This window comes from Wyeomyia smithii, chromosome 1 (genome assembly GCF_029784165.1).
Source record: "Wyeomyia smithii strain HCP4-BCI-WySm-NY-G18 chromosome 1, ASM2978416v1, whole genome shotgun sequence".
NCBI classification, from domain to species: domain Eukaryota; kingdom Metazoa; phylum Arthropoda; class Insecta; order Diptera; family Culicidae; genus Wyeomyia; species Wyeomyia smithii.
This window is the reverse complement of record NC_073694.1, coordinates 18,838,050-18,852,978: the sequence shown is the minus strand read 5'-3', so window position 1 is coordinate 18,852,978 and position 14,929 is coordinate 18,838,050. Positions and strand designations below refer to the sequence as shown.

The 14,929-nt window shown below is 44.1% G+C and overlaps 1 protein-coding gene across 2 annotated transcripts; it reads left to right on the top strand.

Annotated features, from left to right (window-relative positions):
• Window positions 1–4,605: 4,605 nt before the first annotated feature.
• On the top strand, window positions 4,606–7,405 carry LOC129723251 (probable nuclear transport factor 2). Of its 2 annotated transcripts, XR_008727738.1 has the most exons (5): window positions 4,606–5,038; window positions 5,462–5,533; window positions 5,593–5,691; window positions 5,883–6,660; window positions 7,123–7,405. XR_008727738.1 is itself a non-coding variant. In XM_055677356.1 (4 exons), exons 1-4 carry the CDS (start codon window positions 4,931–4,933, stop codon window positions 7,234–7,236), a joined length of 393 nt encoding a protein of 130 aa, XP_055533331.1. In that variant the 5' UTR covers window positions 4,609–4,930; the 3' UTR covers window positions 7,237–7,405. The 2 variants fall into 2 exon arrangements, 1 of the variants encoding a protein (XP_055533331.1); XM_055677356.1 differs by lacking the exon at window positions 5,883–6,660 and having other exon boundaries at window positions 4,609–5,038.
• The last annotated feature ends 7,524 nt before the right edge of the window (window positions 7,406–14,929 follow it).

Below are 14,929 nucleotides of genomic sequence, written 5' to 3'. Positions count from 1 at the left end.
GCCTGATTTAACGAGATATACACACTTAACTGCACAATGGTTCCCGGTGATACTAAATACCGAACTACGTGAAAACTTTTTAGTTTACCGTTATTCCGTAAAAAAATTACTGAGAAATCGGAAACCGAACGTGTTTACCGGAATACCGTAAATTTTTTTACCGAAGAAAACCTAAAATAGAGAATTTACGAGTACAGTAAACTAAAATACCGAAACTCGGAACCCTGACATCATTTAACCGAGATTTCGTCGAACAAAAAGCTCTTACCGAGATTCCGAAAAACAGAACTGTTTATATTTATAGTTTTGTTCGTGTTTCGGTGTAGATGTAAAACGGGCTGGATTTGCGGCTGATTATTATTATGGAAAAATCTGCAGACCAACTTAAATATTGAGTGAGTATACTTTTTTAGATCTTGTTTTTATTTTGCTGCGAAGAATATTTGAAGACAAAGGAATAATTCAATTCTTTCTTCACTCAATTTTGCAGGTTATCGACTCGCTTCGCCGGATGGAAGTTGCAGTGTGGTAGTTGCTACTTTATTTCCTAGAAGCAATACAACTGTCCTGTTTACACTAATGCTCTGTTTTGTTGAATCAGTTGACAAAATAATTATTTAATTTATTTGTATATTTGATCGGTTTTGATCATATTCTGAGTTTATCTGAAAAAAACGCCAAATACGTACTTCAGTAAATTTTACCGAAGTTCTCGTAATATTTCGATAGTTAAATTTTCCGAGTTCCGTAATTATTTATTGAGTATTTCGGTAAAACATTACCGAGAATCTCGTGAAAGTTTGACAGGTTTTCAATTTTTGGTTTTACAGAATCTCGGTATTTTTATGTATTACCGAGACTTTTACCAAGATCTCAGCTGTTGAAATCTCGGTGATGTATTTTACCGTACTCGGTGATAATATCTAAGTGTGTAGAGATAAGTGACTTTTCACCTACGCACACTAGTAAACGTGTAAGCCCGTGTAAAGTTGGTTTTGTTTCCTCCAAAGTGTAAATTATCGCATCTCGTTGCTTCGACTTTTATCACTTTTCACCAGAAACAAGTTTAAAACACATAATTAGTGTTCAACTGAATATTTGTCCAGCTGCTAAAAACATAGCATTGCAAACAAAACAGCTATTTGTAAATACTTTCCTCAACTAATGGCACTAACACATTCGTACGTAAAAAGGTCAATAGTCAGACTTTGAGAGTTTTTTTTTACATAAAATCAACAACAAAATATTTTGATTAAAACTGAATAAAAGTTTTGCGCCAGTTGTTGTGAAATTTGCAATACTCATGAGCTCCGGCAAAATGAACATAAAATAGTTTATCTGCTGGTTTGCAAATAGCGTTGAATACTTACGAAAAATGTCCCCCACTCCTGCTTTAGCAGGTATAAAATATGTTCCGTAATCCACTTTTTCGCAGCCGCAATGCATCAGAAAATTAAACATAAAATGACGTGTATCAAAGAGCTCAATTTAAATTAATCAGTGAATTTCAGGAGAACTTACAGATGTTTCGATACATATCTTGTAATCACTGAAAACTCATTGCTCATTTTTACCGACTGCTGACTTCGTATGGTGAGGTGATTGTTTACGGAAATATCGGCAGTTCAGTAAGCCATGTTCAGTAAATCATTAAAATTTTTATACTGAATGTTGAAATCTCGGTAATTTTCTTGATTTACAGGCCGAAAATTGTAAAAAAAAATACCGACTATTGAAAATCTGATTGAGTGTGGAAGGCGGCATCAATTTATGGATGCCGCCTTCCACACTCAATCAGATTTTCACCAGTCGGTAACGCTCATAGGGGTTAGGTGGGGTTTCCTTGAGCGTAACGATTATAACACAGGGGAGGGGGGAGGTGAGTTCAGCGTTACATAATCTCTGGAGAGACTCTCCAAAAACAAGCATTTTTATCAAGCAAATCCTTCTACAGAGTTACGTAATTTTTATGGGGGGGGGGGGTTAGGTGTTGGCGTTACGTTTCGTTGCATATAGGGGGTTGGGGGGTCCAAATATTGGGTTTTTTACGTTACGTAATTTATGGATGTTGCCTAATAGGGTGGGGAATCGTTATATGGAAAAAACGAAACTTGAAAGTAGAAAGCTAGAACCACATTCTTTTGTTCTATTTAGGGCCCCAAACAATCCTAAATTTATCGGAAGTCGATTGGTTTTGTCTCCGCTTGGCGCATTGTACTTCAAATTTATATAAAGATTTGTATGGAAAAACCAACTTTTTTGCATTTTCCATTCTAAAGAGCTCAAAATGGCTCAAACCATAGGTTTCATGACTTCAAATGGTAGGTTTTTTGATGCCTAACAACTTGGCCGAAAACACTAAAGAGCTAGCGTGTCCCAAAAAAATACTAGAGCGGTTCAAAGTTGAGTATGTCGAAATTTATGTTGCAAATTGCTGCCAGCAATGCCAGTGTACCGGCGTCAGTCAGATTTGTATTGGAAGTAATCTCTGAAACACGTTGTAAATTCTACCTACGCCTAGAATATTGTCCTAAATTTGTTTGCTTGATCCAGCTGAGTGTATAAACTTGTTAGGGAAACAACGGGCAAAATGGTCGTCCTAAGAAAATCATTCAATATTCTGCTCAAAACACAACATTTCAATCAACGATCTACATAATAATCGACATTGACTAATGCTTCTCATGAAATAATGCAAACCTTTCTATTTTGGAGTGATTTTATATGAGTTTTTACTTAAATAGAAACAGTCTTGAAAAACCCCTTTTTCACAACGTGCATATGAAACGGATTGGCTGTGGTAATAAGACGGACCAATGAAAGACTCTAGCGAATTTCTTTTCTATACGGAACGACGCACTGCGTAAAAAAAGCATGTGTTTAAAGCTTACCGTCCACTGCGCAGGGGGAATCAATCATTCATTTACATGTAGTATATTTAAAGGTTTTAACAACGCTTAATTATTCCAATGTCCTTAATAACTACATTTTTTTTAAGTTTTACCGCAGCAGAAGCTTGAATTCGACACGGCGAAAACTACATCACATTGCTTTGCTGTTGAGAGTGAGCTTATTTTGATTATTTATCAAATAACTAACTATTGTTTCAATCTACATAATATCTCGAAACTCCCAGAATCCTGTTGGTACGTAACTGGCATAAATGATTTGTGTTAATTTCAAGAGTTATATATAGAAATGAGTAACGGTTCATCATGCCCGCCCTGTTCGTGTTGCCCGTTGTTTCCCTACGACAGGTAACTTCTGATGGGAGTCCTACTGACCAATGTACCAGGTTGGCAGAAAACAAGATTTTCTGCATTTAAATAAAAGCAACTTTAAATAGCTAAAGCTCTTCTTAGGAACATTCTAGCTCTTCAGTGCCTTCTGCAAAGTTGTTATGCATCTAAAATACTATACTTTAACATAATGTAGTGCATTATTAGAGCATTATTGAGCTCTCTAGAAAGGTAAATGCAAAAGGTAGGTTTTCCCATATAAATTTTCATACAAATTTGAAATGAAAAGCGTCAAGCGGAAACATAACCAATCGACTTCCGGTAAGTTAAGGGTTGTTTGGGGCCCCAAAGAAACTAAAAAAACTTGGTTCTGGAAAATCGATCACTTTGCCCCACCCTACTGTGTAAGCTTTCACTTGAGTTTCAAGACGATTTTTGTTTGAATTGGGTTGTTTAGCAAATCACAGATTCCCGATTTTTATACATCATCTGAAAGAGTGTAATTTTCTGAGCAAAACGTGATTTTTTAAAACTTCATGTCATAATCCTTCGATTCTTAAATGAAGAATAAAGGCCCGAGTACACACACGGTGTGACAACGCCTTTCTGACGAAAATTGTCAGTACCTTCTTGAAACCATCCAATGTGCCTTCTAGCATCTACCACCTTCCACTCGTCTACACGGAAGACGCAATCATGCCATCTCGAACCCCGCCGTGTGCCAACCTTCTTGTCGTCATGCCACCCAATTCATGTTTGTTTATTTTGTTTAAAGCAAAAAATAAGGCAACACACTTCTAGAATTACCAGCAGGCGGAGAATGATACAACACGGCGTTGCCAGGGCCTTCGTCAAAAGAAGGCGACTCAAGACCGTGTAAAAGGCACAATGCGTCTACACGGTAGGCAGTCAAGTACGCAGCCGAAGGCGGCGAACGACTACCTTCTTCACTAGAAGGCACAGCTAGAAGGCACAGCTAGAAGGCGTCCCAACGAAAGGCGCGATTACGCCTTCGAATTTGTATGGAGAAGGCGTCATTACACCGTGTGTGTATTCGGGCCTTAAAAATTCGCTCTAAATCGCTAGTTGGTATATGGGCGAAATGTCATTGTAGTGATTTCGAGCAGATTTCGAGCAGTTTTAAATCGTGATTTAAAAAGCGAAGGACAACGATAGAAATTTTTTTTTAATTAAGTTTTACTTGGAAAATGCAGATCTTTCAGATGATATAAAGAACTGATATAGCTAAACAACCCAATTCGTCCAAGTTACAGTTTGCATTAAATTGTAAACTATAGTAAAATCTGGCTACCCTGCCTTGCTGCCACAAGCAAACCCTCGGTAAAACGGTCCGATTCCCATCATGCGTTGACAGCTGTGTGTGTATCGTGTATCATCATCATCGTTCAGCACCACCAAGTGCGGCTCCTTTCCTGCTTGCACGCATTATTTGCGGACATTTTTAAGTCGAAAAGTGCTCCGGATTTTGTGTGTCCGATCGTTTCCCAGTCGGTTGTTGTCATAGCAGAAAAGAAAAAGTTTTCGCGAAAGTTCGACTTCGTGTCGTCACTGTGTGTTTTTCTTCTCGCGAAATTTCCAAGCCCAGCGGTTCGCGGATAGCGCAGTCAGTCAATTTTCTTTTTGACGGTTCGATCGGGAGGAGTAAGAAGACGACGAAGCGACGATAAAGGATGGCTCTCAATCCGCAGTACGATTTAATTGGGAAAGGATTCGTAACTACCTACTACACGCTGTTTGACGACCCGAACCAGCGGCACACGCTGGTTACGATGTACAACGTAAGTAGCATTCTGGGTCGAGATCCGACCGGTTTCGGACAAATTTCGCTACACACACAAAAACGGATCCTGCGAGGCTTAACCTCAACTTCTCGCGGAATGGAAAATGAGCGATGTTTGGCTATCTCTCTTGCATCGGGTTTTTGCATTTATTAAAATATAAAATAAAAAGCAACGTCAAATATGACCTCGAGAAGTTGTTTTTGCTCACCGCATATTTTTGGCGTGTAATTTTCACTTCTCTTTTTCTCTGAGTGTGTGTATTTTGAATAGTTATTTGTTTATTTCCAAGTATGACGGTGAATCAGAGGGATTTCACGCCCTCTCAGATTTTAGCAAAATTTTACGAGCCTGGTGACATCACTGATTTGAGTAACTTTTTTCGATAATCAAAAAATTATTTAATTTAATTTTATTCTCTAGGCTGATTCATCCTTTATGACCTTTGAGGGCCAGCAAATTCAGGGGTCAGCCAAAATAGCCGAAAAACTACAAGTAAGTTTGTACGTGCAATATTTTGTCTAGATTTCGTAACAACTGTTCTTTCATCGCAGAGTCTAACGTTCCAAAAAATTAGCCGAGCAATAACGGCGATCGACTGTCAGCCGATGTTCGATGGAGGAGTTTTAATCAATGTTCTAGGAAGATTACAGGTGAGTAAAGTATGCCCTCCGTTACTTTTTCTTGTCTCAAATCGAATCGCTCAACTGTTAAACTGGTGATACTCTCAAAAAAACTAATGTCTGCCTTTTCTTCTCACCTTTCTTATTGTGTGTCCCGTGTCTCAATTCTCTGTGTCCTCGTTTCGTTTGTTCGTCACAACCCAATACCGTACCGGTTGAAGACCGATGAAGATCAGCCCCACGCGTACACGCAAACGTTTGTGCTGAAACCGATCGGAACCAGCTTCTTCGTACAGCACGACGTTTTCAGATTAGCGTTGCACGATTTAGCATAGCGTGGCAATTGTCGGCCCGTTGTCACTTCCTTTGCTGCCTAGACAAACGAACAAAAAAAAAACTAAAAAGTTGTTATCCTCTGCAAAATTGCATCTTGCTAGCAAGATGACCAACTATTGTGTACCATTATTGTAGTAAACTACTGTTCAATCCTTTCACAAAACGGCCAGTAGCCAGTGCTCTTTGGCATACGAAGGAAGGGGGTGCGACGACATCTGGCAGCCGCCACAAAGAATACAAGAGCAAGCAGATAAAAACGATAACGTATAGAATTTAATGAAATTTTGTAAAAAAAAACCAAGCGATCAGAAAGCAAAAAAGTGACTAAGCACACACGCAGAGACTACGCAATTTTGTTAGAGAGGTTTTATTATCTCGGTCGGAAGCAGGCATCTTAGTACTGTTGAAGATAACCCTCTGATCCGTTTTTTTTTTCCGTACACTCTTAGGAAAGCAAACAACCAGCAAAAAACTAGAGATACTCGAACGGATTATATCTCTGATAAATTATGTTTAAACGTGCCGCTTCTGATTTATGTTTGCTTTAACTAACAGCTTGACAAAGAAGGATATAATAAATTATTATGAACACAAACTTTCGTGCTTGTTGGTCTGTACTAGCATGGCGAAGAGCTCAGGCAAACATCCGGACATTAGCAGAAGGTAACGATTGAATTAGGTGGAAAGTTATGTACATATCACGCTGTGAGTGATCATTTTTGTGTTTGCTGTTACTTCACGATTTTCGTTTTGGTTCCTTTTGTTTGATCGACCGTACTTCTACTAACTTTAACCCACTTTTGGCAGTTTATAATCACGCACGCTATCTTCCCGGCTTCGCGCTTCTGTTTGTTAAAAATCTTCGTTTTATAATTTGTTTCTACTGGATGCGATTTTTACCTTTCATGTAAATAGTACTTTATAAAGCGTCAGTTCGAGCATTGTCACCGAAAGAACGCAGTGAAAGGATATTCCCTCAGTGTGATGGCTGGATTTTGGTAAAATTTCTACCCTGTTGTCGAAACATGCATGTTGTTCGCCCTTATAAGTTCTTTTCTTCCCCCAAACCGTTCCCTCTAACCAAGCTTACCGCCTACATCTCATCATCAATCACGTTTCTCCTAGTGCGACGAGGATCCACCACACGCTTACTCGCAGGTTTTTGTTCTGAAACCAGCCGGAAACACATTCTACTGTGCCCACGATGTATTTCGTCTGAACATCCACAATACTGCGTAAGGCTAGGGAAAGGCTTGCAGTCTGCTACCTACCGGTGTTTCGCACCCTGCACCCAAATCTAACACACACAATAAAAAAAAGAAATTAACGCTTCGCTGTCATTCACGGAACATGGCTGTTTGGTCCAGCTAAGGTAACAATTTATGGAAATAAAAATGCTTACAAAGTTTTGCTTCTTATTGTACTGTCCTAGTGTTATCACATGCAAGTTGAAATCACAATCGATTTTAAATACTATCTCTAGCTAATTATCTAGAATGAGTTCTTGCAATATTTTATGTATTAATATTTACTCAAATTGATTTACAAATAATCACCTTTCACTAAATTCTACATTTCAATTCTAAAAAATCAAGTTCAGCTTTGGAATTCTTTTTTCAGGAATTTTTCTGTTCTCTAATTTTTAAATTTTTTGATTGTTAGGGTTTCACGTTGTCTACTCGTAAAATCGTATTGTTTAAGTTTGTATAAGCATTGTATGCATGTAAGTATGTTATTTTCCCATATATTTGCTAAACTCTCTCCCAAAAGCAGACACCTTAAAAAGGCTAAACAAACCTCAAGGTACTAACGGAGCTCGTGGAATACCTGGGTGTGGTGAGTAGTCGGGCACTGGACCGTCTTATCCCCGTAAGCAGCTTTGGTGGAGCGAGTAGGGCCGCTCCCATACTCCAAATGCACTACCCCGCCCATTGGGACCGATACCAGTGAGGCAACTAGTCGCAGAGTAAAAGATATGGGTCGGTACACGTGTTATATCACGATGTAGGGCTGGCACCTACACTGCCGTGATACAACATTATGACGTACATCCATTTGATCAGTTTTTCAATACGGCCCAAAAACGAAGGGGTTACTTGTCACTTTTGTATTGAAATGGTGCATACGTTATTTTGTTTTCTTGATTTTATGCAACGTACGAATAAGTAACAACTAAGAGAAAGATACCAAAAGATGGGTCTTCGAATAACGAACAAATTGGCATAAGAACCCCATATTTAAAAAAAAGGCGCTTACGTCAGTCTGTGAGATTACGGCAGTACACCGAGCTCTCTTAGTAAAGTCGTGTGAGCGGGTTCTCTGACTCGTTAAACCTGGCAGGCCTTACTGTAAGCGCCTGACGCTCTCACTCGACTGTGCGGAAGAATGGTCTTGTGAGATCGAGCCGGCACCTACGAGAGTTCTCTCGGAAGTTACGCACAACTAGTGGATGCCATTTAATCAGGAAAGTTGTTCTTACTGCCTTCTTGCGTATTCCTTGAGGAACGCGCAGAGGGCGAGCGTTAGAGACAATTATTCGTTATCTTCCGTGCGGGAGAATCAACGAGTGAGAACGAATTTCTAAACTTCCAGCGCGAATCTCTGGTTCTTGCTGCGAACGTTTGGAATCATTCAAATCTGAAGATTTCACGACTGAAGACTCACCGGCGAAATGATCCTAAAACTTCGCAGAGACGCGAGGGGAAGGGAGCTACCTTCAAAGAGATAGCCCAAAAAATGTTAAGGAAAGACGTGCGAGTTCGTGCCCTCTCTCCGGAGGAGACTCCAGCTTAAAAACCTGGACGAAATCACCGAAGGATACGACATTGCACAAGCCTTCGCGAAGGAATGCGTGATCACGGTGGCCGTAGAGGCAATTCGCCTCCGAAAGGGTCCCTCTGGGACCCAGGTTGTCACCGTAAAGCTTCCATCATCTGAATGAAACAAAACTCTGAAGAAAACTAAACTGAAGGTTGGTTAGTCGCTATGCCCAGCCTCCAACAGCCCAATGCAATGTTTGCTTCAGGTGCTTCGAGCGGGGACGTAAGTCGTGGTCCTGTAAAGGGCCCGACTGGTCCAGTTTATGTCGACGCTGCGGTGGTGCAGGCCATAAAGCGCGAGACTGCGGGGCGCCTCCCAAGTGCTTAGTATGCACCAGGACGCTAAGCACGTCACGGGAGACCCCAAGTGCCTGGTTATCAAGCCGGCTACTAAACCGCAGGCGTGAGGGTGACACAATTAAACCTGAACCACTGCTACGCGGCTCAGCAGCTGCTATACCAAGCAGCCACTGTATTGGACCCCTACCGCATCTCTACCGGAAACGGTAACTGAGTAGCGGATAAGTCCGGGATGGCGGCCATATGGACGACAGGCGAGTTCCCGGTTCAGGAGATTGTGACGACCTCGAACGAAGGCTACGTGGTTGCCGAAGTGGATGGGGTATTCTACTGCAGTTGCTATGCTCCGCCGCATTGGTCTACAGAAAAGTTCGCCCAGATGGTCGATCGGGTAACCGTGGAACTAACGGGCCTAAATCCGTTGGTGGTGGCAGGCGACTTCAAACCTTGAGCTGTTGAGTGAGGAAATCGCTGCACTAACTAGAGGGGCCAGATCCTGTTGGAAGCTTTGGCGAAGCTCCACTTAGATCTGGCAAATGTAGATGCAAAAAGTACGTACAGCAGAAACGGCGCGGAATCGATTATCGACGTGACGTTCGGCAGCCCCAGACTGATTACGAACTGGAAGGTAGACAACGGCCTCGAGAACTCGAAGGGGGAGGGTCTCTCGGAGAGCGGACAAACTTGTTGCTACACTATCGCGGGCGTGTGACGCCACCATGCTTCGGTCTCGTCAGCCTAGAAATGGAAGGCCACCGGCTTACTGGAGGACCGACGCGATACCAGACCTCAGTAGTGCATGCCTTTGCGCGAGGCGGCTAATGCAATGCGTGCGTACCGATGCGCAAAGATCGGAGCGTCAAGCGGCATTCAAATCCGCTAAGGTAACGCTTAAGAGCGTAATAAAGGCTAGTAAACGAGCCTGTTTCGATAGACTTTGTGAAAGAGTCAACAAGAATCCATGGAGTGACGCCTATAAGGTCGTTACGGCCAAGAACAGAGGCTCGTCAGCCCCGGCAGAGCAATCACCAGCGATGTTGGAGCGAACCCCTGGTCTCCGGCTGATGAGTCACCACAAACAGCGAGTGACCCTTTAAGGGAGGGGGGGTATGTGTAATGTCCACGGTCCATACTAAATTTTTAGAATTCATATGGGCACTTGTCCACGGAGGGGGAGAGGGGGGGGGGTCAAAATCGTTAAAAATATGTCCACGTGGTATGTGGATGGCCCCTTAAGGTAAACAAGGCAAGGGAGGGACCAGACGGAATCCCGAGCCTGGCCAATACGACGGTCATAAAGGTAGCCCCCGGGTTGTTCAGGACATACCATACGAGGCAATATGAGTCCTGGTTGGCATGACGGGTACGAGCTTTGTCTACAATAATTTTTGGTTACTGAAGCAAATCTATGGAAGCCATTTCAACAGGGCTAAAATCATGCCCAACTATGATGCCTATAGAACATTCTTCAAATAATGTCAAAAGGAGATCTAGAATTCGATTTTTGAAGGAACTTTCAGGATCTGCCTGAGGTAATGCGACTGTAGAAAGCGATGTCCAAAAATCATACGAATGGTCTTGGGCTATCGAAAAGAGAAGATGGTAGTCTTGCTGTCACTACCACAGAAACACTGGAGGTTTTTTTTTGTGTGGACCCCACTGCGACCAGTAGTTGTTTGATCTATTGTGGCATTGTCCGGACGTTTTTGCTGTTTGCACATTTCTGTTTTTTTTTACTATTTTGCAGTGCTACTTATTGAGAAGTAACCTGCTCCGTGTTATAGTGCTTTTTGTCTTCTCCTTCAGACTTAGTAACCTACTTCCTTCCTTATCGACCTTATCATATCCTTCTGCAGGCTATCACTCTAAAAGCATATAACGTGCTATAGTCAATGATATTATCGAAGCTTTAGACGAGAGCTTATTAAATCTGGATAGAAGATTCTTTGTGTGGAAGAGCCTGAGAATAAACCCATACACCTAGAGTCCAACGAATGGTTTGGTACTACTAAGATTCGAACCTATCACCATTCGCTTGTCAAAGCGGACTCTGTAACCTTGCGGCTACGAAGCTCGACCTGGAGGTTCTTATTTACATCAGCGAACATTGCGGTGCTGTTTATACCAAAGCCGAGCAAAAAACGACAAAACATTGCCCAAAGCTTTCAGACCTATAAGTCTGACGTCAACTTATCTCAAGTTGATGGTGAAAATTAGAATAACTACATCCGCAGCGAGTCTCTGAGGACCGAAACCGCTCTGCATTGCTTAGTGATGATGTCGCTAAAATATAAAGCGACAGTGGTCAAAGTTTTTCTCAATATTGAGGGAACTTCCGATAAAACGTCCTTTTAATCTATCCGCACGGCTCGACAGCACAAAGCAGTCGATATTATTACAATGAGTCGGGTTTAAGTATTGCTTTTGAGCAGGTGAAACAGCCATGTTGGAGGAAGGTCCAATTCTTTTCCTTCTACTATGATCACTCCTCCCAGTGGTGCTTACAAGAAGGGCTGATTATATGAAGTTACACCAAAACAGCCGTGAAACCCATTCCTACCAAGCGGAGAACTTATTTTATCACTCTTCCGCTGCTGAATGGAATTAGACTAAGCATCAATGACGAGCCTAAACAACTAAAATTTATTTTGGATGAAAGACTGAACTGAACTGCTTGACTAGATTGCGCGGTCAAGAATGCGGCTTCCGCGATTTAGGCTTTCAGCACGCTTAGCGTTCTGGTGGCAACAGCTCTGGTAAAACTAAAACGAATGCCGACTGCAGCCATGGAAGCCATGGTGATTGCTGGGTGCTCAATTAGTTACAGTTATCTTCAGTGATGGCACAAAAATATGGAGTGTGAGAGTGTGGGGTTGGTTTGAATCAGTGACCGGACCCACTAAAACCCCTCTTGTCTCCAACCCATAATACTCCCCGGGACGACCGCTGAGTATTGCTTCGGGGAGCGGGTTTCATACTTTGTGCAACCTCCTGGCTCTATCAAGTCTCTTAGCTAATTAGCTAACTAATCTGGAGACTGGCAGCTATCTAAAATTGGCGTGTTGGTGGTCAACCTGTCGCCTGCTTTGCAACTCTTGGACAATTTGAGAGGCGGCTGCACAAACCGCTCTCCAGATGTTCGAGTCTTCACAAATCCTCTGATCTAGGTTGTCCGGAGTAGTGTCTGGCCCGCTCATTACCATCATGTCGCTCCGCGCACGCGCAAAACGAGGACATACGAAGAAGACATACTCAGCAGTCTCTTCCGCATCCACGTACTCGGGGCACACGGGAGACCCCGCATGCCCGAACCTGTATAAGTACTGCCTGAAGCAACCATGACCTGACAGGATCTGTGTCAGGTGGAAGTTAACTTTTCCATGGCGTCTCCCGACCCACCCGGATACCACCGGAAAAAGTCGGTGCGTCCATCTACCTTTCGTGGAATTGGACGACTCCTGCTGCCATCTGATCATCGATAGTGTTCTTCTGGTACCTCGTATGCCACTTGTGTCACGTTGGTCGAAGCATTCTACGTCCTCCCTAATGGCTATGCTGATAGGCATCATGCCGGACAGGACGCAGATTGCGTCGTATGACACTGTACGGAACGCACTCGCAACCCTCAGGCACATGAGCCTGTAGGTACTTTCCAGTTTACCAAGATAACTGTTAGTACCACTTGGACCACACTGGGCTTTCATACCTAGGTATGGACGAAACCACGCTGGCAAAAAGTTTAAGCTTGCTGAGATAATGCTGCAATAGCCGTTGAAGCCCTCTTGCTAGCATAGTTGACGTGACTCTTATATGTGGGCTTATCGTCAACCATAACCCCCAAGAGCTTCAAAGATCGTTTTGGGGTGATGGTGCAGTCTTCGACTCTGACCACCGCCTGTTGCTCTGATTTGCGGTTATTCACAACCGTGACCTCCGCCTTATGGTGCGCTCACTCCAGTTTCCTAGAGTGCATCCAGTCTCCGACCTTGCGTATACAGTGCGTGGCCGTCAACTCGATCTCCTCGATCGACTCGCCGTAGACCTCTAGCGTTATGTCGCCTGCAAAGCCGACGATCACAACTCCTACAGGAAGCTTGAGTTTCAACACCCCGTCATACATGACATTTCACAACACTGGTCCCAGAATAGAACCTTGCGGGACTCCTGCGGTAATTGGAACGCATTTCTGACCCTCCTCCGTGTGGCAAACAAGTACTCGGTTCTGGAAATAATTTTCCAGAATCTTGTACAGCGCCACCGGTACATGGATGCTCCTGAGCGCAAGCGGTATGGAGTCCCAACTGGCGCTATTGAATGCATTCTTCACGTCAAGCGTGACGATTGGGCATTAGCGTATGCCCCTTCTTATGCACTGGAGTGCTACCTCCGCCGTCTTGGTGACGGAGAGGATAGCATCCAGTGTGGACCTGCCCTTCCGAAAACCGAACTGGTTACTTGCCAGACCGTTTACACCCTCCGTGTACCTCACCAGTCTGTTGAGGATTATCCTCTCAAGCACCTTGCCTACAGTGTTCAGCAGGCAGATAGGCCTGTATGCCGATAGGTCCAATGGCGGTTTCCCGGCTTTCGGCAGTAAGACCAAACTCTGCCGCTTTCACCTGTCCGGAAAGAGGCAGTCATCCATGCACCTCTGCATGACTGCCCGAAACAGCCCGGGGGCCGTTTTAATCGCTAGCCTGATTGCCAGGTGAGGGATTCCATCCGGTCCTGGTGCCTTGCTCCCCTTTAGGGAGTTGGCGATGAGTTCCTCATTCGCAACCCTAACCACTCCCTCAATCTCGACACGGCTGTCGTCGCTCACGGATTGGATGTTCGGCAGGTTGGCCGACCATTCCTGGTCTGTGTCTGAGATACTGGAACGTCGACGTGAGACTCGACTGCCGGAGACCAAGGACTAGGCTCGTGGCGTGGAAAGAGTCCCCCGATGATACGCTCCAGCATCGCTGGTGATCACTCTGCATGCGCCAGCGCTCCTTTGGTCTTGGCCATTACGATCCTATAGGCGTTACCCCACGGGTTCGTATTGGCACTCGCGCATAGCCTATCGAAGCAGGCACTCTTGCTTGCCTTAACCGCACTCTTTAGCGCCGATCTTGCGTCGCTCAATCCTGTTCGTCTGTTCGCGCAAGCTGCATCCTCCGTCTTGCACGGAGGCACGCACTGCGGAGGTCCGCTATCGCTTCGGTCCACCAGTAAGCCGGTGGCTTCCCATTCCTAGGTTGGCGTGTCCTAGGCATGGTGGCGTCGCACGCTCGAGATAGTACGGCAACTAGTTGGTCAGCAGTCGGGCGGAGCACTCTTTTCTCATTGCTTCTTCGAATACCTCGGCATCGAAATGCGATGTCTTCCAGCCGCGAACAGTGTGAGTGTTGGTTCTACCCGTCACTTGCCGCCTCGCGTTGTTTGCTACACTATAGCAAACCGACTGGTGATCGCTTTTGGTGTAGCCATCGTCTACCCTCCAGTTCGTGATCAGTTCTGGGCTGGAGAACGTCAAATCGATGATCGACTCCGCACCATTTCTGCTAAATGTACATTTGGTCCCAACGTTGGCCAGATCTAAGTTGAGCTTTGCCAAAGCCTCCAACAGGATCTGACTTCTCTGGTTCATAGAGCGACTTCCCCACTCAACAGCCCAAGCGTTGAAATCACCCACCACCACCAACAGCGTTTGACCCGTTAGCTCCATGGATAGCTGGTCGACCATCTGAGTGAACTTTTCGGTAGACCAACGTGGCGGAGCATAGACACTGCAGTAGAACACTCCGTTCACCTTGGCAACCGCGTACCCT

Excerpts from the sequence above, each read along its gene's own strand:
- LOC129723251 (XM_055677356.1), top strand. The coding sequence starts at position 4,931 with ATGGCTCTCAATCCGCAGTACGATTTAATTGGGAAAGGATTCGTAACT. Across the intron at positions 5,534-5,592 it reads AAATAGCCGAAAAACTACAA|AGTCTAACGTTCCAAAAAAT; the intron begins GTAAGTTTGTAC and ends CTTTCATCGCAG. Across the intron at positions 5,692-7,122 it reads ATGTTCTAGGAAGATTACAG|TGCGACGAGGATCCACCACA; the intron begins GTGAGTAAAGTA and ends CGTTTCTCCTAG.